This window comes from Astatotilapia calliptera, chromosome 13 (genome assembly GCF_964374335.1).
Source record: "Astatotilapia calliptera chromosome 13, fAstCal68.1, whole genome shotgun sequence".
NCBI lineage: Eukaryota > Metazoa > Chordata > Actinopteri > Cichliformes > Cichlidae > Astatotilapia > Astatotilapia calliptera.
This window is the reverse complement of record NC_137434.1, coordinates 3,027,593-3,054,090: the sequence shown is the minus strand read 5'-3', so window position 1 is coordinate 3,054,090 and position 26,498 is coordinate 3,027,593. Positions and strand designations below refer to the sequence as shown.

The window sequence follows — 26,498 nt, the reverse complement described above, 5'->3', positions numbered from 1 at the left end:
ATGGACTGCGCTGATCCTCCTTGGAACAGAAAATGTTAGTATTGCAGAAAAATAGGTTGACCAGCCCAGTATTCTGTTTCCAAAAGGTCAAGGGCAAATAAGACCCCGCCGTGTTAATTTAAAGGGATCTGACATTAAATGAAAAAGAAGACCAAACTAAGTATGTGCGGTATGTTTAATAGAAACTGAGTGTAAGATATATGCTGGAAATTGCATTGTATTATAAAACATGCATATGAAAATCAGAAAAAGTCCATCTTACTGTATGTATATGTGGTGTGGGGGAGGGAATGGCCAGAAGTAGACTGCAAACATGGTTAAAATTGCTGGTCCACACAGGTAATGTTAAAATCACCACACCACCTCCAGAGAAATGCCATCGAATGGAGCTCTTGACTTATACTGAGCGGTATCACCTGCTCTGTCCAGCTCTACCACTCACCATGACTGTGAAACTGTTCACACACAGCTGCTCAGAGTGGCAGCTCTAATAAACACAGCACATAATCTTGTTCCAGCCTATTTCTCAAAAGTGAACTGTCACAGTAAAGTGACTGCTGCTGGGTTTTGGAGTGTTATTTGGACAAACAAAGACATCTGCAGATGTCACTGAGCTTTGGCTGGCTATTTTATTGATGAAAATTATCATCGTAGCCCTAATAAGTTTAAAGAATTGATAACATTTAAAAAATTAGTATAGATATTTACGAACTATTAACATCAACGGTTTAATGTTAATTCTAATGCAGAGCTACTGCATTCTGCTGTATACAGTAGAATTCTACTGTAGTGCTTCCCACAGATGGACTTGACTTGAGGTTCCAGCTAGCCTTTGCACTTTGGTTTTGTGTTTCTCCCGCCAGCTTGGTCAACCAGATTGTTTGTTTTTTTTATGCAGTCACTTTTACAAAAAGTCCCATCTTCCAGCAGGGCACACCATCACGGACTGCAGGTGGCAGAGACACCCCGACTAGAACCTGTCCAATATTTTGGTCCAATTTATGCCATAGCATTAGCACGTGGTGATACTGCAGATGAGTACACTGTATCTGCACTACAGTGGGGCAAAAAAGTATTTAGTCAGCCACCGATTGTGCAAGTTCCCCCACTTAAAATGATGACAGAGGTCAGTAATTTGCACCAGAGGTACACTTCAACTGTGAGAGACAGAATGTGAAAAAAAAATCCATGAATCCACATGGTAGGATTTGTAAAGAATTTATTCGTAAATCAGGGTGGAAAATAAGTATTTGGTCAATAACAAAAATACAACTCAATACTTTGTAACATAACCTTTGTTGGCAATAACAGAGGTCAAACGTTTACTATAGGTCTTTACCAGGTTTGCACACACAGTAGCTGGTATTTTGGCCCATTCCTCCATGCAGATCTTCTCGAGAGCAGTGATGTTTTGGGGCTGTCGCCGAGCAACACGGACTTTCAACTCCCGCCACAGATTTTCTATGGGGTTGAGGTCTGGAGACTGGCTAGGCCACTCCAGGACTTTCAAATGCTTCTTACGGAGCCACTCCTTTGTTGCCCGGGCGGTGTGTTTTGGATCATTGTCATGTTGGAAGACCCAGCCTCGTTTCATCTTCAAAGTTCTCACTGATGGAAGGAGGTTTTGGCTCAAAATCTCACGATACATGGCCCCATTCATTCTGTCCTTAACACGGATCAGTCGTCCTGTCCCCTTGGCAGAAAAACAGCCCCATAGCATGATGTTTCCACCCCCATGCTTCACAGTAGGTATGGTGTTCTTGGGATGCAACTCAGTATTCTTCTTCCTCCAAACACGACGAGTTGAGTTTATACCAAAAAGTTCTACTTTGGTTTCATCTGACCACATGACATTCTCCCAATCCTCTGCTGTATCATCCATGTGCTCTCTGGCAAACTTCAGACGGGCCTGGACATGCACTGGCTTCAGCAGCGGAACACGTCTGGCACTGCGGGATTTGATTCCCTGCCGTTGTAGTGTGTTACTGATGGTGACCTTTGTTACTTTGGTCCCAGCTCTCTGCAGGTCATTCACCAGGTCCCCCCGTGTGGTTCTGGGATCTTTGCTCACCGTTCTCATGATCATTTTGACCCCACGGGATGAGATCTTGCGTGGAGCCCCAGATCGAGGGAGATTATCAGTGGTCTTGTATGTCTTCCATTTTCTGATGATTGCTCCCACAGTTGATTTTTTCACACCAAGCTGCTTGTCTATTGTAGATTCACTCTTCCCAGTCTGGTGCAGGTCTACAATACTTTTCCTGGTGTCCTTCGAAAGCTCTTTGGTCTTGGCCATGGCGGAGTTTGGAGTCTGACTGTTTGAGGCTGTGGACAGGTGTCTTTTATACAGATGATGAGTTCAAACAGGTGCCATTCATACAGGTAACGAGTGGGGGACAGAAAAGCTTCTTACAGAAGACGTTACAGGTCTGTGAGAGCCAGAGATTTTCCTTGTTCGAGGTGACCAAATACTTATTTTCCACCCTAATTTACGAATAAATTCTTTACAAATCCTACCATGTGAATTCATGGATTTTTTTTCACATTCTGTCTCTCACAGTTGAAGTGTACCTCTGGTGCAAATTACTGACCTCTGTCATCATTTTAGGTGGGGGAACTTGCACAATCGGTGGCTGACTAAATACTTTTTTGCCCCACTGTATATGTAACACTTTACATAGAGAAAAAATAATACATAGAAAACAGTAGCACACATATTGTTTCCTGTGATGATAAGACAAAATATATAAATACATCCCAAGAAGTATGGTATAGGAGAGTATAGTATGAGTCATGTACTCATGGCCTGATTATTTTCTCTCTAGGGACAAGGTTGTACCTAGCATGGAGGCACATGTGTAAGCATATATCCACACATGACATGTCATGTAGTGATGCTACAGTCATGCTATAACTAGAAACATGGATTTTGTATGCATGTATGCACACACATAAGCCTGCCAGGGGACACTAATGAAGATAAAGTACCTAATTAAGCATGACAGTGAGGAGGGATGGGCAGCCATATTAAATAATGTAATGTTAGGTGGGCTTGAACCTATAGGCAGTGTGCTTTAACCAATATAGGACACTTTGTAAATATGTGACAGGAGAATGGACGGATGTTGCTAAGAGAGCAAACTCTGCCTATCTGTATACTCTGCTCACAAAAATAAAGCAACACTTGGAATGCAAATGTCCACCAAACAACTGTGCCTGTTGATGAATGGCAGCGTTGGCCATCAAGTCATTAAATACACTGCTCCGTACAATAAAGGAACACTTTGAAAACACCTCTGATTTTACAGGGGGGGAAATAAAATCTACTGATATGGACCGGCTAATGTTTTAGGAATGAAAGGATGCCACACAATTTGATGGACATGAAAAGGATCAGGAACTGAGGATCCCCTCCTCGAACTGGACCTTCTTTTACAAGAATGACATCAAGCTTTATGCCAAGCGAGACTTAAGACGTTGACTCGCTGATCCACCTCACTAGGATCTTTATCAAACTCAAACTCAATTACACAGAGGGCCAAAACTCAAAGCACACTTTAGGTCGAAGGCCGGACAGGATAAACATTTATTGAAAACAATTGTTGTTGTTTTTTTGTCAGAGCTGGATGCTTGGCATCTTTTTTTTGGCAACGAGTTTGTTTAGGTTTGGTGTGAGGTTGTGTGTTGTGGAGAATCTCAGGATTACACAGCAGCTCAATCAGCTCCGTCTGAATCTGTACAGGTGCAGTTTCCACGTCCATGGAAATGGGTTGTGAAGCAGCTTGAAATTCTTTTTTGAGCTTCAAAGTCACCAAAGCGCAATTGCACAATGTGCTCAGTTTATCAGCAAAGTGCGCATTTGGGAAGACTGTTGTGCCAGCTTGGTTCAACATTACTTGGCAACAGGGAAAGTGAGGCAAGTTGAAATGCCTTCACTGTATCACACATGTCAGCCATCATGTAGTCACGTCCCTGGAGCTGAAGGTTTAAGACGTTGAGATGAGCTGTTACGTCAGCCAGAAATGCCAATTCCACTTTTCATTTGCTGATGGTTTAAACCTTCAGCTCGGATAAAGTTTACAGTTTGTGTTACAGTGTTCATTACATGCTCTAGTTTTAGGACTTTATTACACAGCGTTTCCTGGTGTATCGTGCGATGATATGCTGTTAACTCACCTTTACAGTTCTCCTCCAGCATCTTTACTTGCATCCTTCCCACTAGTCTATATTCACAGTGCTCCATCTGTTATAAGTCCAACAAGTTTGTCCCAGGGCAGTTTCATGTCGGTTACATTTTGACGTTTTCAAAACTTGGTAACTAAACTTGGTAAATGGCTGGGCTGATACAGCTATCTCCTCTGGTACAATAAAACTTCACAGCAGCTTCACTGTGTTATTTTGCTCTGGTGAAAAGCATCTGCTGAAATGTTAGATTCTTCTTTAACTCTTCTACTTTCTTTATCTTCTGCTCTGCATTTAGGTTTTTCAGTTTATCCTGATGTTTTGTCTTGTAGTGCTGCCTTGGATTAAATTCCTTAATTACTGCCACATTAGCTCCACAAATAAGACACATGGGTTAACTGAAAATGTCAGTAAACAAACTCACCCTCCCATCGGTTTTGAAAGGCTCTGTTTTCAGAATCATCTTTCCTCTTCGCCATTGGAATGTGGTAATGTTCCCAGGTAGCAAGGCAGCTGAAGCGCTGCATTATGGGATCTGTAGTTTGTGCATTATCAGCACTTCATATCGCCAGGTCATTAATAACAATAATAATAGATCTAAATAAAATGATCTTGCAGGCTGGATACAAATGCATGGTGGGCCAGATGAGTTTGACACATATGATCTACAGTGAGGACAAGGCTAAGTGTAGATGAATGGTTGCAAAGACAGTGGAGGTGAGCTGCACTGAAAAGATGGAAGTACTAGAAGGCAGAATAGCAGATATACAGGATAGCTACAAATGCCTGGGTATCTCACAGATGAGCGAGAACCATGATGCATGGAGGTCAGCCACAGCCAAATACCTCCAGAATGTAAAACTGGCTGTGAGAAACCACCTGAACTGTAGAAATAAGATCCAAGCCACCAATGAATACAGTAAATACTATGGGTCACGAGATAGCCGGAATAATAAGCTGGCTACAGGAGGAGATAGATGCCACTGATGTCAAGACACGATAACTCCACCTGAAGTCTAGCACCCTGAAGCTCCTCTCAGATGAGCTGCTCCAAGAATACCTCTGGCAGTTAAAGACAGAAAGTGGTGAGGAATAAGAGGAGCTGTCATGGATGACCAAGCCCCTGCATGGGACGCGCCACTGACAGATAAAAATCCCACCAGTGGTTAGAAAAGACCAACCTAATTGATAGCACAGAGGCTCGGATCATGGCGGCACAAGAGCAGGCCCTAACCAACAGGCTCCAGCAGAACGTCTTAACATGCACCTGGTGTCCATCAGCTCGTTTAGGGTTAGGTACCCCTCTGTAAGTAATTTTATCTGGCATACCTGAGTCTTATAATAGGGACCACTAATATACAAAGAAAATTTGAGTAAAATCAGTTTTCAAATTTTGGACTAAAACCCTTTACCGCTGCATGTTTTACCCTAGCATTGACACTAAACAAAAGTTCCAAAAGGCGACTATAGACACTAAATTGAAACCAGCAAACCCACTCAGGAAAAATTACTCAAATGAAATTGAACTGAAAATAAAATGTATTAAAACGAAACGGAATGTGAAATATAATGTACCTTTAATAATACTGCTAGTACAGCTAGGGGGGTGATTTGGTATAGTTTAATAAGAGCTATTTACCAGTTGGAACCTTAAATGTAAGCTGTAATCTTAAAGATGATATATTTATATACGTAATACTCCAGTGGGAGAGGACCATATACGGCAATGAATTTTTCAGTTTTATTATTGGACATAAATGGATGTATATTAGTCGGAAATATATTAACTGTGTGTTTTTCTTTGTTCTTTTTCTAAATCTTTGATTTGAAAATGGTAAGATGTCTTGCTGAAATTTGATGAAGTATACTGTACTTGTACTTTATTCCTGTGCTTGAGGTGTGTACATCAGTTAAACATGACAGCTTTCATGTCAGCTGTAGTTTTTATCCATCATTTTTTTTTGTTCACTTCGTCCAGCTTTACTAAAAAAAAAGAACTGAAGATGAGAACTTTTTCCTATTTAAAATGAAATGTGCATTTTTAGTTCATATGATCTCGATTGACATAGCTCACGTTCCTTTCCCCTCATCTGGAAGCCCTGCAGTGAACACCCCACGACGACTGCTGACTATGGTTACCTGTGTGAGTGACAGCGGAGCGCGTCTGATGGCATGTGCTTGTACTTTGGTTAGTCATAGTTGTATGTCTGTCTGTGCGTATGCAGCACTTACTCGGTATTATGTCATGAACCTACCCGACACCACCGTGCGTCTACTTAGTTCCATCATGTCGCCATAGTAACCTCGTAGAGCAGGTAGCTCAGAAGATAGAGCAGGTCGTCTACTGAGCAGAAGGTTGATGGTTCGATCCTTGGCTCTCAGAGTCCACATGCCAAATATCTTTGGGCAAGATACTAGTTCATCTCCGATGCATCCATCGAAGTATGAATGTGTGTGAATGTTAGAAAGCACTTGAAAGCATAGAAGAATGTGTTGTGTGAATGGGTGAAGGTGGCATGTTGTTTGAAGCACTGAGTGTTCTGGGTAGAAAAGCGCTATATAAGAAACAGTCCTCAGTCCATTTACCTGAAACTATTTCATAGTGGCATCCAGTTTCACTGGTCAGCCAGACTTAGGAATGCAAAGATTCAAGCTATTGGGTAGTGACAAATGTGGATGTTAAGAAATACATTGCTTACACATACACATGTTATTGTCCAGCCCAATCTCATGAAATTTGTTTTTGTTCTGGTACTTGAATTGTGAAACATTTTAGTGATAGTGACCACAAATCTTTAAGTAATGTGTTTCAATAGGAAATGTATTTCCTGTCAGCAACACGTATCTTGTCTCATATTCGGCAGCAGCAACCTGGCTATCAAGAAAACAGCTTTTAAATAAATAATAGCCACTTTATTTTAAGTTGGTGATGTTTTTGTAAACCTGATCTATTAATTTTATTTCTCATTGAATTATGAACATATTAAATATTACAAATGTGTTAAAAGAAGGCAAAAGATAAAAGAAAATTCTGCTACAGCTCACTCTCGAATATTTTTCGAGCACTCACAGAGCTGGACTTCTTTAGTATTTGGAAATTCTTTGGTGTAACATTCTACAATGTGTTTCATTGAAAAAAGCAAGCACCACAGTCCAAGTTACATCTCTATTACTAAACTCTCTCTAACTGAAATGAAATAATGAAAAGGAGAAAGCAGACGAACAGTATAGGGAAAGACTGTACAGGTATGCACTCAGCAGGCAAGCTACAAGCACTCTCCTGGGATGTATTATCATGTCTTCTGCTTCACTGTACAATGGCAGCATTTCCTCTGAGGTTTGGTTGCAGTTTCCCTGTGGAATATCCTCTTAAGTCTGCACCAATCTCACTATATCCAACATTCATTCTCTCGTCTGCTACCACATGCCACACAGCCTATCCTTTCATATTCTGTAAATGCGCATATGAGCTAAAAAAGCCAAACGCTTCATCCCCAATACAGGTGGTCACCGGGAGAAAATGGTAATGTAGCACCACAGAGCAGGACACAAGGCAGACACACAATAAGTACCATGCTGTCACTCTAGCCTTTTCCTTTTCATCCCTTTTTATTTCCGTTACTTTCCTTGTAACATTTACTTTATCATTAAATTGTATTCAAATTGATATTGTGACACAAAGCAGCAAGCATTGGCATTGAAACATAAATATATTACAGACTGTTGTTTCTACCTTCATAATGAAGCAGGTGATTTTTGATTTTTTATTTTTTAAAATAATATAACTCCTTGGATGCTTAAATTTTTGAGTGACAGGTTTGCAGACACAGGGAGCAGTAGCTGCTCAGTACAGTATCTGCATCCCTTGCAGTAATTCAAACTGAACCATACCTGTCAACAGTACCCTGTCTTGGTGTCTTTTCAGGCATGTTTAATGCGTGGTCATGGATGGATGGTTATGATGAATTATATGGCTGTGTGGTACACAGAAGAGTAGGGGAGGGTGTGTATAGAACATTAAGATCCACAATTTGCAAAGACTATACCCATATTCATATTTATACAAGCAGTGTTTTTATATCTGCGTGTGTGTGTGTGTGTGTGTGTGTGTGTGTGTGTGTGTGTGTGTGTGTGTGTGTGTGTGTGTGTGTGTGTGTGTGTGTGTGTGTGTGTGTGTGTGTCATTAATAACCTTTCTGTGTGGAACTTCAGGAAGCAGTTGCTTGTAAATGTGAGCTGGACATCACATTTCTGACTTTTGGAGTAGCATTGAATCCTGGTACCTCATGACCCCTTTGCCGTCCTATCTATGTTCCTAACACACATACACCAACACAAATGTTGGTGTTGGTGCTTAACCACACACATTACGTAAACTTACCCCGAACTGACCCCTGACCTCCTAACTGCACCTCAAAACTGTTCCACTTTTCCTCACTGTCCTTATCATCAAGTTGACTGCCGACAGTAGGGCACGGTGTTCACAGGGATAAGGAACATGCAAATATGTGCATGCTTATATTATGACACAACATTCTGATCTGACATGCCATTCTGTAGTCAGCTGACCTGTCAAATGTATAAATATGATTTTGGAATTTCTATAAAATATTTTTATATGTGATTTAGATATTTAATTTTCTTTATGCAAAGTTTCATCAAGATCGGTCTTCTCATCTAGGAGGATATAAGGAACACACATAAAATCTTTATATTATGACAATTACAATTAGAAAAGTGGTCCAAAGGTATAATGTTTCATGATGATATTTCAGTTTGAACATGGATTAAAAAGGATATTAATCTCATGCAGATTTGATTGTTGAACTAGCGCAATGATACTGGAGAACACTAGCTGCTGGACTCCATGTATACATGTGTTGTTACACCAGCAGAAGGACAATGATCTCAAAAATAAAACTAGGTCTGATTTCAATTTAAGCACACTTCCTGTATGCTTTGTGTGCATATCAGAGTTAGCTAATCAGCCAACATCATTTAGGATTATATACATAATAAATAGTAAATAAAATGAAAATAGATCTGTTCAAAATGCCAGATATACACTAGATGAAAAGCTCTCTTTTCCAAGTACTTGCAATAATTGTACTAAATAGACAATAAGCCTTGGTTGCTAATTAACCAAATACTTATATACCTGAATTAATTTAGCATAGTGTTAGTACATTATTTATTCCAGAGATCATGAAAACTGATCAAACTGATAAAAGATAGAACATTTAAATGCAATCCAATCTAGTGCTTCCAGAGGGACAAAATCCTTGGTGAAAAATCTGAAAGTTATTTGAAACAAATATGTGGCTGAATCAGACAAATGCATTCAAAATCTTCTGAAGTCTGTGTTCCCCTGTGTGTTGACGCAGACTGTCTCACTGCTAGTTATCAATTTAGTTTTTATATTTTTGTTTTTTCCCCTCATTAAATACCATGAAAATAGTCAAAGGAGCTTGCAAAGAAAAGCGTCTGGACTTCTTTAAGTTGCTTGAAGACGTTTCACCTCTCATCCGAGAAGCTTCTTCAGTTCTAAGGTCAAATGGTGGAGAGTCCCAGATATAAACCTAGTGGGAGTGACCCCCCACAGAGGGACAAAAGGACCCCCTGATGATCCTCTAATCGCCTGAGCCAAGGTGGGAAACTGGGCGTGGGTCCCAATCAGCCAGAGTTTCGGGTGAGTTCATTGTGAAACCTGGCCCCACCTTATCATGCGATTTCCTGAGGTCAGATGGCCCAGGATGTGAGTGGGCGTTAAGGCGTCTGGGAAGGGATCTCAAAACTGGATTATAGATGGCAGAGAGTTGGTGTCGTAAACCCCGCCTCTGTTCAAAGATGGTCGCTCACAGTGGACATAGATGGCTTCTTTCACTCCTCTTTCAAACCATCTGTCCTCTCTGTCCAAAATGTGAACATTGGCATCCTCGAAAGAGTGACCTTTAACCTTAAGATGCAGATGGACTGCTGAGTCTTGTCCTGTGGAGGTGGCTCTTCTGTGTTGTGCCATGCGCTTGTGAAGTGGCTGTTTGGTCTCTCCAATGTAGAGGTCTGAGCATTCCTCGCTGCACTGTACAGCATACACCACACCTCTTAGAAGAGGTTTACAAGTTTGTGGACAAGGCTCAGCGGGCCCAACACTCTAAAGGAAAAGAAAGACAACGCAGGAAATTTCACACCTTGCTTTCAAAAACACACACTCCTCATCCTGAACCTACACAACCCAGAGAAGAAAACACACCTGATGCCAGTCAGGAGAAATGGGTGAAGAACTTTTCAGACAGGATTCTCACTGAACCTGAAAAGAGAGTATTAGCCAAAGGACTCAATTTTGCCATTTCTCCGCAACAGTTGCCCATAGTGGACCTCATCACAGCCACAGAATCTGCCATACGGATTAATAAATTATCACAGACAGAAGCAGAGCAAATCAGGATGAAAGTCTCAGCCACGCTCTCCAGTGCCAAAGTCCCTCCATCCAACCTCACAATACAAGAAAAGAAGGCCGTCGCTTCCCTGAGCAAAGACCACAACATCACTGTTTTACCAGCTGATAAGGGAAGATGTACCGTGGTCCTAAACACTACAGATTACCATACACAGATCACTACTCTCCTCAGTGACAACAATACCTACGAAGCCCTAAAGCGAGACCCCACAAGCAGCTACAAAAAGAAAGTTATAGCTTGCCTTCAAGACTTTGAAAAGGACAAAATCATTGACCGCCTTACATATCACCGCCTTTACCCAGGGGATGCCATACCCTGCATCTATGGACTTCCTAAGATCCACAAGGAAGCTGTCCCACTCAGACCCATAGTCAGTAGCATAAACTCAGCCACTTACAACATTGCTAAACACCTTGCTACCATCCTTGCACCTCTCGTGGGGAACACCCCACACCACATCAAGAACTCCACCGACTTCACCGACAAGGTCCTGAAACTTACCCTGGATCCAGATGAAACCATGGTGTCCTTTGATGTAGTCTCTCTCTTCACTTGCATACCCACCACGGAGGCCGTGGAGACTGTCAGAAAACAACTACAAGAAGACAGCTCCTTGGAGGACAGGACCAACTTCACACCCGATCAGATCTGCACACTGTTAGACCTCTGCCTCACCACTACATATTTCAAGTACAACGAAGGCTTTTACAGACAAAAACATGGCTGTGCCATGGGCTCCCCCGTGTCACCTATTGTAGCCAACCTTTACATGGAGGAAGTGGAAAGGAAGGCTCTTGGCTCTTTCAAAGGAAGAGTACCCAGCCACTGGTACAGATATGTGGACGACACCTGGGTCAAAATCAAGACACAAGAAGTGGAATCCTTCACTGCGCACATTAACTCTGTGGATAAGAACATCAAGTTCACCAGGGAAGACACAAAGGGCGACTGTTTGCCTTTCCTGGACTGCGCTGTGCACATTGAAGAGAACGGCAAACTCAACATCGAAGTTTACCGGAAGCCCACACACACGGACCAGTACCTCCTCTTTGACTCCCATCACCCTTTGGAACACAAACTTGGAGTAATCAGGACCCTACACCACCGGGCAGAACATGTCCCCTCTAAGCCTGAAGGGAAAAAGAAGGAACACACACATGTAAAGGAAGCACTCAAAACGTGCGGCTATCCTAAATGGGCGTTCTTAAAGTCAGCAAAGAGGCACAGAAAAGAAGATCAGACACCAGCGAGGGAGGACAGACGCAACAACATTGTCATCCCCTATGTAGCCGGCGTATCAGAGAAACTCAGGAGAGTTTTCTCCAAGCATGACATCCCAGTGTATTTCAGACCCAGCAACACGCTCAGACAGAAACTGGTTCACCCGAAAGACAAAACACCAAAACACAAACTTAACAATGTGGTGTATGCTGTACAGTACAGCGAGGAATGCTCAGACCTCTACATTGGAGAGACCAAACAGCCACTTCACAAGCGCATGGCACAACACAGAAGAGCCACCTCCACAGGACAAGACTCAGCAGTCCATCTGCATCTTAAGGATAAAGGACACTCTTTCGAGGATGCCAGTGTTCACATTTTGGACAGAGAGGACAGATGGTTTGAAAGAGGAGTGAAAGAAGCCATCTATGTCCACTGTGAGCGACCATCTTTGAACAGAGGCGGGGTTTACGACACCAACTCTCTGCCATCTATAATCCAGTTTTGAGATCCCTTCCCAGACGCCTTAACGCCCACTCACATCCTGGGCCATCTGACCTCAGGAATTCGCATGATAAGGTGGGGCCAGGTTTCACAATGAACACACCCGAAACTCTGGCTGATTGGGACCCACGCCCAGTTTCCCACCTTGGCTCAGGCGATTAGAGGATCATCAGGGGGTCCTTTTGTCCCTCTGTGGGGGGTCACTCCCACTGTGTTTAAATCTGGGACTCTCCACCATTTGACCTTAGAACTGAAGAAGCTTCTCGGATGAGAGGTGAAACGTCTTCAAGCAACTTAAAGAAGTCCAGACGCTTTTCTTTGCAAGCTCCTTTGACTACGATGACCTGGATGACTGAGAACCTTCACAGACATACCATGAAAATAGCGTTATCATAAATGACAATAGTGTTGCCATTTTTGTTATTTGTGTGTTACAATTTTCATGAAAAAACTAAAAGAAAACACGTTTTAATCTTTTGAGCTGGGGTGCTATGGACACCCGAGTTTGTGAAAGCAATAACTCAAGAACAAGGCAAGATTGAATTTTCAAATCAATACCATGGTTGCATCTCCTGAAAATCTCTGTTAAGTTTAAATCTTAGTGACCTTGAGTTCAAGGTCAGAGGTCAACTTTCTGAAAACCAGAGGATTTTCACATTTATAACATATGTATGTCTACTAGGAGGCTGAAGGGTAGCACTATATTTATAAAGAATTACAAACAACAATTAGTTGATGCTTTAAGCAGGTTTATTTAATTAATATCCAATTTATTTCCAATTAATTTCAAATTCATCTTTAACATTTGTTGTAGGTCTGATTGAAGGACTGATGTGATGCTAAGTTTTCCACTGCTCCGCTTTGAATATTGAGAGATTAGTTAATGAACTTTAAGCCAATTGTGCCCAAGTTTAAGACCATATTCATTGGTTGTTTTTGTTATTTTTGGGGGGGCTTTTTTCACAAGAATTGCTAGCTTCCCTAGAGTTTTGGCCACCCCAACAATCAGACGATTGCTAAGAAAGCACAAGGTTTTGTCCCCCTGTGATATTCATGTCAGTGCAGGGGGAACTCTTAGAGAGGCAAGGGACGAAAAAGGGATGCTTCAGAACCTCTGAGGGTGTTATGCGCTGATTTGCATCCAAGGCCAACATCTGTTTGGTGAGCCTGATAAATAATGGTTGGCATTTTCAGGTCCTCGCCTAACCTTCATTAGTTTTACGAGATCATTGAGACGCTTAAGTTTTATAAATCGAGTTTCCTTGGATTGATAATCTGTCTCGTATTGAAATTGTTCTTTGGTCTTAAATGTTGTTGTAGTTGTCTTCGATGAAATAGTCATCAGTGTACAAGCCAGAATCCTGAGGATGATCTGGTAGCTGACCCTGAGTTTCAATTATGAATTTCAAAACATCATAATCGTCTTCCCCAGGATAGAGAGGCACCCCTGTAGAAAGCTCCACAGCTACCAGCCCCAGAGACCACATGTCAATTGCTTCATCATATGGAGTGCCAAGCATAACCTCAGGTGCACAATAACGTCCCCACACGGTCACCAGGAATCACTGCAGAGCGGGACATGCGAGTTTGACTTTGACTGGAGACTCATGGCAATTCACAACCAGAACCCAGGTGGAACAGAGCATTTTCGTTCATCCTGTAAACTTCGTAGCAGTAGCAGTAATGCAAGTTACTTCCCTCAAGTGAAAGCTTTAAATGTGTTTTTGTATATGAATATTTCATACTTTAAGGCTGCCTGTTTATCTAAGGGAGATGAACAATACATTATAATTGTACATAATAATATCACAGATAGATTAAATAAATAGATTTTAGATAGATGTGATGCGAAATATGCATATTTTTTTTTTGGTAATATGCTGGAAAAGCTTGAAAATGGACCTTGAAAAAGGTATATGAACCCTGGAGATTGTCTTATCTCTACTTCTCTGGTGGATTCATGGTGATTTATGTTTACATAATATTTACCTCCAAGGTAGATATTATATGAAACATTAAAACACAAAATACCTTCATGTTATTGATCTGTTACCAGTGAACCTAGTAAGTTAAAATGTTTCATTTTAGTGCCTCTTGCTTTTCCAGCCTTTTGTTTCCCTGTCCCAACTTTTTTTCAAATGTTTCTGCACTCAAATTCGAAATGAGTTAATATTTTTCATGAAATATGAACGTCTCAGCTTACACGTTTGATATGTTTTCTATGTAAAATTTGGGTTCAAGAGATTAGAAAAATCATTGCGTTCTGTTGTTATGTCAGTTTTACATAATTTCACAAAATCTACGTATTGCTTTTGATTTTGTAGGAATTCAGGTGACGCTGGCTTTGCTGAATAGAGAACTACATTTTTGGTTAGCTAAACATATTCTTAAGGGCCCAGATCCACCAAAGAACTGCCATTTTACTTCAGCTGTAAAGCCTGCTATTCCATATCATTGCCTTTCTCTGCTTCATCCTTTCCTGCAACACGGCTGCAAAACATTTGGTTTTTTTGCATTTTGATAAATATAGTTGAACACAGTGCTATTTATAGAAACCCAGTGTGCTGTGCACCTAAGTTGTTTCTGTTGCATGGTGGGAGGGGAGATGGGTCAGAGGTGGAGTGCTTGAGGTTACTGTAACCCAGATGACAGAGCTGGAATGATTGGCCTTGCGGCACTCAGTGTGCCGCCACGCTTAATGCTCCCGCAGGAACATGGTTACACAAGATGCATGTCTCATCTGCCTTTTGTTCTGTGGGGAGAGGGAAGTTATTCAGAAATGTCAATTGACTGTGGAACTAAGAGCTTGTGCATTACAGCCATTATTCTGTTTGTGTATGGGCTGGTTATTTTTTAATATATATATTTTTTAAAAGCAGACAAAATATAGAGAAAGTATGTCTGAAAATGTTTTGTTATATAAAACCACCTTTGCAGAATGCATAATCATGCATTCACTTATTTCACTTAACTTTGTCCCTTGGGTTGGAAGTGCCACTAATGATTGGCCTGATAGGTTTGTAGTGAGTCTGTTTTTCATGAAACCTTCCTTAACATTCCAATATCTGTTTGTCTCCTTTCGGTCTTTTTTTCTTTCACTTAGGATATCATGTTTCCAGCTCCATGGTTGTGGAGGAGGCAAGATGGGAAAGTCGTCACCTTCTACAGGAAGACAACCACTCCAAGCTGTACTCTGAGCCTGAGAAGAACTGCACCGAACCAGGTGAGAGTAATTTAAATGTGTCTCATATGCAAGTGTCAGTGTGGGAGGTTTCTGAAAAGCTTTTATTAGAGCAAGCGGATGTTAAGTGGTGCGTACTTCTATAGTACCCAAGCCTAGTGTGCATCAACTGTGATGGGCTAGAGACTAAGGAACTCAGGTTTTGGGCATTACTGCCTTTTTGTGTTCAGGGACAGTTGAGAGAGAGGCAAGAAATGTGGAAGAGTGAGTAGGCGAATGTCATGCAACATTGTCCTAGAGATCCACTCCTCTGGCAATATATGCTATGCCCTATCCACTTGGCTGCAGGTTCACCCCATCAGATTCTTTCTTGGTTCTGCTGACCAGGGGTTAAAGGTAGTTATGCTACAACATTTTAGGACATTTACACACAGTTGATAAGTTTGTAAAATCTTTCCTGTCATTTGTGTTTTTTTTCATCCAATAATTGGCCCGACAGTAGGGTCTCACCTGTCATTTAGCTGGTCATCCAGCTGACTAGGCATATCTTACTTGTGAATGTCGTAACTAGAAAAATCATGTCTGGATGGAAATGTTAGCTAACATGGTCCATCATACTAACTTAGATGCCTAACAGACCTCATTTTATGTAACACAGCAAGCAGATAGCCAGAAATCTGCCATTTATATCAGCTGCGCAACATGTATCTGGCATTAGTAGCTTTATCACATCAAGTTCAGCTTCGTTGTCATTATATTGATTTGTTGTACAACATATACATACAGTACATACAGTACTGCAGCACAATGTCACAGTCGCTACAGGAAAAGCAGCAGTTGATACGACCAAAATTATTGTAACTTGTTGCCTTTGAAACTATTATTGTGAAAACGGGAACCAGATCAGAGGAAATTAGAGCAATGGCATCTTCATTTTGGTTAGTCATGAAGACCATAAAACAGCAGTAAGATGGGGTCAGACAGTTCGTGATAATATGACAACATATACTACATATATAGACATTCACATTGAACAGTCATTGTCATTAACTGCATACACTGAGAGAATAGGCAAAACATTTTAGATTTTAAACAGTTAAACAAGTTAACTAGAATGCAACCTGTTGGAAAACAGTTGTGTCATGTCCCTTATTGCAAAAAAACATGTTGCAGATGAGTTGTGTTCATCATCCCAGATTGACTCACATTGATATCAACATCTTGGCTGCCTGTTTGCGTTTACACTACAGATGGGATTTATTTGCTGTCAGTCTCTCTCAGGCAGTCTGTGTGAGGGTGATTGAGCATTTCTTTGGAGACAGGTTACCTCCCACCAGATGACCCAGGCGGTCACCTTACGATCAAAAGTTGAGGTTGTTGCACTCTCGACCTCTTGGTCATGTGGTCACCTCAACTACTTGCAGTTGGTCATTAAATGCAATAAATACATGCAATGTAAATACAAAGCAACTAAGGATTTATTTTCAGTTTGCAATGTGGTTGCTATCCTGTTTTTGCAATGACTGAGCAGAGCTCAACTCAGCTGACACATAGAGTGCAGTTTTTGTTTTTTTTAGAGCACTGGTTTATGAAATTGCTGCACATATCTTTTTTCTGAGCTGAACCTAATGGGGTTCCATCATAATGAAAATAACTGCTAGTTTTAGGACTGTTATTTTCAATTATATCTCAATTGTTGTTATTGGCTCTCTTTGTCTTCCACTATGCTTTGCCCTTTTAATACCTGAGAAAAAAACCCACACCGCCTACATCCTTCCTTTTACCTTTCGACACACACAAGCACGCAAAGAACACAAACCTCTTCCAGGTAGAAATCCTCTCTGCTCTCCTTCAGAGCGAATGCTGCCAGCATCCGTATATATTTGTGTGTGAGTCTCTTCCTCAGTGTGCACCAAACTCTCTCATGCCTTATGTTTATTTTCTCTGTGGGCTTGTCAGTGTGTGTGTGTGTGTGTGTGTGCGTGTGTCTGTGTGTGCGTGTGTGGGTGGGTGGGTGGAGAGATGGAGCAGGACATCCAAACATTTGTGTGTTTTCCCTGTGGCGTGGAGTGTGTGAGTGTTTTTCATGTGGAATCCTGTGGCTTTACAAGGCTAACGTCCTGCCAAGCATTCTCTTGATCTCATTGTAAACACACAGCCCTCGTCTAATGCACACATGTAAATGCACTCCGTCCTGCATTTTGGATATGCAAAGACCCTCCTCGGTCATATTGGATTCATACGGACCTTCTATATATAGGCACTACATATTTTCTAGCCTGTTTCTGTTTAATTACACTTTGTCTCCTAAAACTCTAATTACCTTAATAGGGATTATTCCTGCTTTTTTGCGCTAATAGGGGCATTCACAATGCACTCCTTATGCTTCACTTCCCCACTTCTGTCTCTCTGTCGCGCCTTTATCATCTGTGTAGTTCTCTGTCGTCCCCCCGGAGCGCTCGCTGTCTCCTGCTTCTTCTTTGTTTTTCTTTTCTCTCTGTGCTTTTTCCCTCCTCCTTCACAGATGCAATCATCAGTTCAATTGCGAGGGGTTGAGTGAAGTCGTCACGCGCTGCAGAAACGCGGCACAGAGACACACACTCGCTGAGACGACACGTGCACGTGCATCTCTGTGCATGCAGCTGATGTGGCAACACGTGCATGCACATATCCATCTAGAGGAACGTTTTCTCTCATGTGGAGCAACTGCACATTATTCTTCTCAAACCCAGTGGCACATCTTTGCAAGGAGCTTAATTAGATTTGTTAAACTTTATACAAGATTAGATTCAAAACGAAACAGCATCTTGAATTTAAGAAGATTAGCTCTTGTTGTTTAATATTGCCAGAAGCAGTGGATTCATTAAGTTGAGATGAGCTATTTTGTCAGTGAGCACTGGCGATGCACTGTATGTGAGTATGTGCTGTAATGAATTCCGCTGGGATAAAAATCGGAATTCTTGTTGCTCACTGCAGTTCACAATTTTGGGGGAAATACCATTCTATTTTTACTTTTGTTCACTTGTAAAGCTATAGATGAGCGCCATTGTTGCTATAGATAAGCAACAATGGCACTTGAACACGTGACAGTAAAATTCCCAGTAAAATGTTTACTGCTTTTGCTTCTGAATGCAGCTGGAGTCTCTGTGTCTCCTTCAGGTGACCGTCTATTTAACTTCTCTGCTCGATCTAGCTAAAAGTGACGCTGTCTGTGGGAGATGTAAATGTAGCCAACGTAACGACGAGGATAGAATTATTAGCCAGCCTGTGAACATTTTTAAGTATTTCCAAAGTGCTGGTAAAAAGAGCAACAGACTTTTTTACACAGCTTTTCCAAACATCCTATTTTCATTTTACTTTGCACATAGAAACAAACAAAACCAAGAACTGCCAGGCTTCAAATTCAAATATTAGCCACACTGATGCTAATATTGAACAAGTCTGACACGTCTCCTGAGCAATTCCAGTCCATTCTGCTTTAGCTAGTCTTTTAACATCTTCCTGGTTAAATAGTCTTCTGACCTGAGCTTTGGTCTTCAGTTCACTCCACAGATTTTTGAGTCAGGGCTTCAATAACCTTCACTTTCATCTGGACGTAGTTTTTCACCAAGATCAACATATGTTTTATTACTCGTACCACCGTGTTTCACTGTGGAGACAGTTTTCTTTGGGTTGTTTGCCTCTCCCGGCTTTCTCGCGCACTTCATGCGTAATCTTACTCCAGGTTGTCCTTACCATACTTCAGTCTGGTTTAAAGGTGTCTCTTCTGCAGAAGTGGAACTTTTCTTGCTTTGCTAGACACATCTCTCACTAGTTCTTTTCAGAGTATTTGAAATTTTTCGTATTCTGTACTGTCTTTGAATTTCTTGATGGTACTTCTCACTCCACTTCTTGACACTTGAAACACTGTGATAGCTTTGTATATCCATCTCCTGCTTTGTGAACATCAACGATTCTTTATCTCAAGCATCTGATTTCCTTTGTTTTTGGCAGGATAGCTCAAATCCTTGTTGAACATTTTATACTGACAGTAAAGTTGAAGAACCCTTAGTTGTAAATTGATTTCATAACAATTCATTACAGTTTCTTATAATCCCTTTCTACGTAAAAAAAAAAAAAAAGCACTTGGAATTTTTAATAAGCAAAAGCCAGTCTATCAACATTCTCCTCTTCAGGCACAATGTGTGACAGGTTACCAGCTCCCCTACTTTTAGATTGGGAGGTGGACTAAACCTAAAGATGTATATTTTGCTAGGTGGCTCAGAGTTGGAAAGATATGTTTCTTCTACCATTTGAGAGGATCTGTCTGAATTTCTACATTAACGAACTGTAAGTAGCTTGAAAGTTAATTTCCCATTGCCTCTCTTTGTGTCAGTTGAGGTTACCGTGCTCTCCTTTGTTGAAGCTTAGTTCTTAGTTGTTGGTTCTTGGCCTTGGGTAGATGGGCCCAGATGAGTGAGTGTTGTTTCTGTATTTCAATTTATTTTTTTTTTCCACTGGAAAGTATTTGAATCTAAACCAGAAATGACATCATTTCCAACAAGTCGCTAGCTGACTAAGCAGCATACATTGCAGTAATTTAAAGTAAAGGTTTCAAAAACTGTCAATGTGCCGTTATGGGTGCATGTCTGATGCAGGGGCGTTAACACCTTTCTTATATCACCACTCTGAAGACCGATGAGCGTTGTCTACAGGTTTACTGACATTCAAAAGGGTAAAACTAAAATCAAGACAAAAAATACAGTCATGACATGCATATGTGCAGCATAATATGCATTTATATACCACCCTGCTACTACATAGCATATGTCTAATTGTCTAATTAATGTCTAATTGATGAGATGAGATAGCCCTTATTTGTCAGTTGCAGGTCTTTTGCCCACAACCGAGATGTGTTATGCGAAGTTGTACTATCGATGCTATCCCAGACGACCTCCAAAATCGCGGGTAACTAGTAGGGGTGCAACGATACTCGTATCGATATTGAACCGTTCGATACAGTGCTTTCGGTTCGGTACGCATATGTATAGAACAATACAAAAATGTTAATTTATTTTATCAACTTTTCTTCTGACAATGCTGTCTGTGTTGAGAGCTCAGTGGATCTGCGTTTGACTACTCCGCCTAGGCTTCACTGCAGATCCACTGAGCGCAGCACAAGCCAGCAAGACAGAAGCTAAGCTCGTTGCAACATGGCAAATTGAACCTCCCCCACCCTCATTCAGATCTGGCCTTTGGAACTATTTTGGTTTTCATGTGACGTATGACCCTGAAGGTAAGCGCGTCATGGACAAAAGTAAAACAGTATGTTGGATGTGCCATGCAATGCTCAATTACATGGGTGGGAACTAGTGCGTTAGCACAGTAAGCTCGTTAACGTGTTGGCCATCCAGCCCCACGCACGGGGCGATCCGCAGTAGCTCGTTAACGGAAATTTGCCGTGTTGTGGCATTAACGTCATTTCAGATTAACGCTGACAGCACTAGTGGGAACACAACGAATATGACTGCACATGTACTTCGACATCATCCTAGTGCAAAGACAAGTGGAAGCAGACAAAAACAACAAGCACACATGCTACAAACTTTACCCGAGTCATTTAGACAGCCGTTAGCACAGGATTCTCCTTATGGGGACCTGATATGTTTAATATGCTGCTGAGAATATAGCCCAGAAGAAGCGTATAGTATAGCTTTTATTTTGGAAAGAGACATTTCTCTGTAATAAACTCTCTTTTCCAAAGATGACGGATTTCTCGATCAGATAGATTTTTTTTTTTTATTACTTTGTTGTTTCAGCAACATTAAATTTAAAAACTGTACTTTTGAGTTAAAATATATATTTATAATTTTAATAAATGACAAATTAAAAAAGCATGAACATTTTTTGTATCGAAAAAATATCAAACCATGACACCAAAGTATCGAACTGAACCAAACCGTGAATTTTGTGTATTGTTTTGTTCTTGGCTCCCTCCAAGACCTCCATCTTAATCCATATAGGGACAGAACCTCTGCGACTGCTCCCTCCTGCTCCAGCAAGCTCTTGATCGTTTTTTTGCCTTGATCCCCAGCATGTGTCTGATGAGGTGGCAAAAACAAGTCTAAAATCTGGACTTAAGCCAGCTCTCTTCTTTTCCTCCAGCTTTAGCAAAAGATGATGACATTTTTCTTACATGGAGGAAGTCCTGGTGATGCTCTCGTCATCTGTGCCATGTTTTGTCACAATCAGAAAAACATGGTCAAGTGACATTTGTTACTCAGATGTATGGAAACAAAACAGGAGTTAGACAGAGTTGCTCAGTAAACTGTAACCCGTACAAAGGAAATGTGTCATCTATAACCAGTATAGTAAATGGCCTGCATTTGTATAGCGCTTCACTCAGTCCCTAAGGACCCCAAAGCGCTTTACACTACATTCAGTCATTCATACACTGGCAATGGTAGGTACATTGTAGCCACAGCTCCCCTGGGGCGCACTGACAGAGGCGAGGCTGCCGGACACTGGTGCCACCGGGCCCTCTGACCACCTCCAGTAGGCAAACATGGGGTTAGTATCTTGGCCAAGGATATTTGGCATGCAGCCAGGAGGCAGCCTGGGATCGAACCACCGACCTTCTGATTAGTGGCTGACCTGCTCTGCCACCTGAGCTACAGCCACCCTCTAATATGTAGCAGTTGTGCATGTATTTGTTGTTGTGCATTTAAATTTGACATCTGATTTAACAAACAGCGGTGTTAATATGTGAGAAAATATGTGTTTCTCTGTCTGGCTGTGTATTAAATATAAAGTATATTTAAATTAAAATAATAATTTTTCTTTGTTTTAAATCCGTTTTTATTTAATACAGATGTTTAGGTGTGATTGCATGCTTTTCCATGCAGTAAGACTAGAGAAACAAGTGAGAGACTCATAAAGTCATTTATAAAACCATTGCCTCTAGTTACTGCAGCTAAAGGTGGTTCTACCATCCGTTGAGTCATGGGGTGTATTTAGTTTTTAGCACACTCCTTTTGCATTTTTGGCTTAGATAAATAATGACACGCTGTATGTTATGTGTTGCTGTACATCTGTGGTTGTTATCTGTGATTAAATGTTTTTAAACCCAGTAAAGACCAGATCATTTTTATTGTGTCCTAGCACATAAACCTTAGAAATGTTAGTGTGTGGAGTTGAATGGTTTCTCTCTGTGCTCCCAGCAGTACACTGAGACACGAAAAAACTCCCATCTAAGCTGACAGCAGAAATGTTTCTATGCATTCCTACGGCAGCAAGCCTCTCTCCCGAGCTCCGTTTGTGCTGTAATTGCTCAGATCAATGGCAATTACGCCCTCCTCCTCCTCTCATCCCACTTCACACAAACATCCATACTCATACTAACAGAGTAGCAAGTGTACACAGTCAGGCTCTGGCAGACACTGGGGGAAGCATGCAAAATGACACAAACGCTCGCACAAACACACATATATATGAAGCAAACAATGGTGCAGATAATGATTTTCTTGTCGTCTCTTTGTGTGTGACATGGTTTCAGTTTTGTAATTTTCCATCAAATTAAAGAAAAACTAAAAGTCCTTGGGAGAAGCACACACACACAGATATGATTACAGAGTGGAGTGCATTGCATTAGAGATAATCATGTTTACAGTTGTAAACTTTCTCCTCTTTGCTCATGCACCGCAAACAATAACCTCTACCTCATTAGACTGTGTGTATTTGTGTGTTGTTTATTTGCCTGTGTGAATCAGTGTGCACAACATGGTAGCATTAACCTCTGTCTGTCATTTTCCTCTGTGACTCATATCTATTCTCATCTAATTCAATCTGACTCCATGATAAGCTGTGTGTGTGTGTGTGTGTGTGTGTGTGTGTGTGTGTGTGTGTGTGTGTGTGTGTGTGTGGAGTGTGGTCTATCCATCGTCTTATCTGCCTTATCAGTTTCACTTTAGCCTGTTTTTCTCTCTATCAACTCTTAATTTACCATAGAAATCACTTGTTATAGTCTTAATCACACTTCAGTTAAACATTTAAAGGGTTGTGCTCTTTTGCTCTCTTTCCCTCTTCTCTGTGTTGATTAATCAGAGTAAGATTGCCATTGATGTTAACTCAGGTGTAGGGCTTGATTTGGACTGTGGCACATTGATTCACATCTTGGACTTGTATGCTTGTCATTAAACCTATTTAATTCTGGGTTCTCTACTTCCACAGATCCTCTTCATAGCTGCTATCATTTTCTTCTTACTAATTCTCTACGCTTTCACTAACTTTGCTCAATCCATCCTCATCGTTCTCTTTCATTTTCTTCAGGTCCTGAAAGTGCTCCTTCCATCTTCTCAATAAACTTGAGTCACTCGTTAGCACATTTCCATCTCTGTCCTTTATCGCTCTGACCTGCTGCACATCCTTTCCAGCTTGATCTTTCTGCATAGCCAATCGGTAAAAGTCCTTTCATCCTTGGTAACTGTCCAGGCTCACATACAACTTTTTCTTCTTTGGGTTTTCCACCTTTCTCTTTGTCTTGTCTCTAGCTTCCCAGTACGATTTTCTAGTTAGACCAAGGTTATTATCAGGTCTGCTGAAAAACTGATACTGTACCTGCAGAATGTGCAGCATTTTACTTTCTCACCTGAGAAAAAGTCACTTTCTGATTTTGACTTTCCATGACTCTTTCCTTTGGGTCACCATTTGTCAAAAGGCTTTTAGGCTATAAGAAGATCTCTCATGGACTGTAATAAGCATATTTATGCTATTGGAAGTATATTCTCCCCTTGGCATGGCACCACCAACAAGCAAAATCCACACATCTGTAGAGTTACAGTATGTGAGTTATGAACTAGTGTTGTGCTGGCCTGAGAGAGTCTGGACCTTTATTGTGTCAGTGCTGTGTGTTCTTCGACTGATTTGCCTCATCTCCCGAGTCTCAAATGCTTTTGCAGATCCGTTTAAAAACACATTGTTGCCCCTCCCATGTCTCAGTAAACCATGATAAATAGCATGTGTACTGCAGGTTTTCCTAACATGAAGCTAATTATCTACTTAATGGGACTATTTTCTCTTTTTCCATTACTGCACGCTGAGGCAAAATGAACCTTCAAGTGTGAGAGCTTATTTGGAGGCAGTTCTGTCAAAATGGAGGGAGCTAAAAACAGCTTTTCTGAAAGCATTCAGAACCATGGAGTTCAGAAGCTATGAGAGGAACAGGAAACATGGGAATACTGGGGTTGGCACTGTTAGATCTCTCACACCTGTTTCACATGCTACCAGCCTTTGAAATTGCCATCATTAGTTGATATCAATTCCGTTGATATTGCCAGTTAGGTGGCCTCTTCCACCAGTAATAATAGCATTATTGTGTTTAGTTAGTGTTTCCTCATAGACTATAAATCAAAGACACTGTCCAGGTATAAAAATAATGCCATTTATTTGTTAGAGCAGTAGACAGGAAGGTGTTGGAAAAGTCACACTCACAAAATGATCCAGTGCTGACTTGAACCCAGGATGCTGCAGTAAAGACTTTGATTTGATTTGGTCACATGCTCAGCTAAGATATAGAACTCCACGGATGTTAATTCTAAAGTCTTGTCCACATATAAAGTTATTTACTTCTCATGCATCACTTGAAGCTCACAATTGATCACTGGTAGATTTTCCAAGTTCTAGTCTACTTCACTATATGGCTTTTAACTGCATTGTCATTTATTGCCACATCACTGCTAGTTTCTTCCTGATTTCCTTACCTTAAATAAAAAAAAATCCATTTCCATGTACACCTCATTAGAATTTGATACATAATCACCAGTTATAATAATTTGGTTTGCCAGAATGATTTTTGCAATAATCTCCTGAGAGATCTAGAGAATACAGACTGGAGCTGATGGCATTTATATATGGTTTTACAGATGTGTTCTTTAGGAAAACATCTATCGACTTCTTCAAAAAGTATACAGTCATGGTAAAAAGAACATCCACCCCCTCTCAGTTTTATATATCATGATATAATAAAAAATATGGTCCTTATTAAAGGTCACACCATTTTAGTGGTTTAAACTGAGGTAAATAATAATGACTGATCATCTTCAAATATTATGTATTACATATGTCAAGGTTCACCAACAGAAAGCTTCTTTCCTCAAAAGAACATGGCAGCACAACCTAGGTTTGCAAAGTTGCATTTGAACAAACAGCAAGTCTTTTTGAACAGTTGTCCTTTGGACAGATGACACCGAAGTGGAGATATTTGTTGTGTTTTGCTGTGTTTGGGTTTCAGTGAACATAATGCTGTGTATTATAATCAAACACCACATTAAAACTGGTTAGCACAGCAGTGGAAATGTGATCATTTAAGTTTGCTTTTTTTATAGTCATAGCACCTGAGCTCGTTGGAGTCACTGAGTGGACCATGAACTCCTCTTTATACCAAAGTATTCTGGAGTCCAGTATGTTGCCCAACAGGACATGATCCCAAGCACTCCAGCAAATCTCCAACAGAATTGATGCAAAAGAAAAGCATCCAGGGGTTGCAACAGCCCTGTTGGACTGAATTGCTGTGGTAGCAACGTAAGAGAGTTGTGTATAAATGAATGCCCGCAAAGCACAATGAACTGAAGCAACATTAAGAAACAGGGCCAAACTTCTTCCACAGTGATGTGAGAGACTAACAAACCCATACAGAAACGAATAACTTTATATTACTGTTGTACAAAGATTGTTTCACAAGCATCAACGGATGAGTTTTCTACATACTGCTATTCATTTTAGCTTAACTTTTTGTTTAACTGTAACTGTGGCTCATCCAGGTTAGTTTTTGCTGTGGTGTGGTCTGCTGTGCTTTTATAGTACAAAAGAAGGAACAGGTTGTGAAAGGCAGGTTGTTCATATGTCCTTTCATATGCAGAGCCTGGGGTTTGAGTGTAAGGGTGTAGGCACATGCTAGCGTCATGGAGATGCAGAGGC

General features: G+C 40.9%; 1 protein-coding gene across 1 annotated transcript in view; it reads left to right on the top strand.

The window, feature by feature from the left end:
• slc24a3 (solute carrier family 24 member 3) overlaps window positions 1–26,498 on the top strand; it is a 124,622-nt gene that overhangs the window by 34,209 nt on the left and 63,915 nt on the right. Inside the window, exon 2 of the mRNA XM_026190312.2 lies at window positions 15,468–15,587. Coding sequence (XP_026046097.1) covers window positions 15,468–15,587 — 120 coding nt within the window. The remainder of the gene's footprint in view (window positions 1–15,467; window positions 15,588–26,498) is intronic.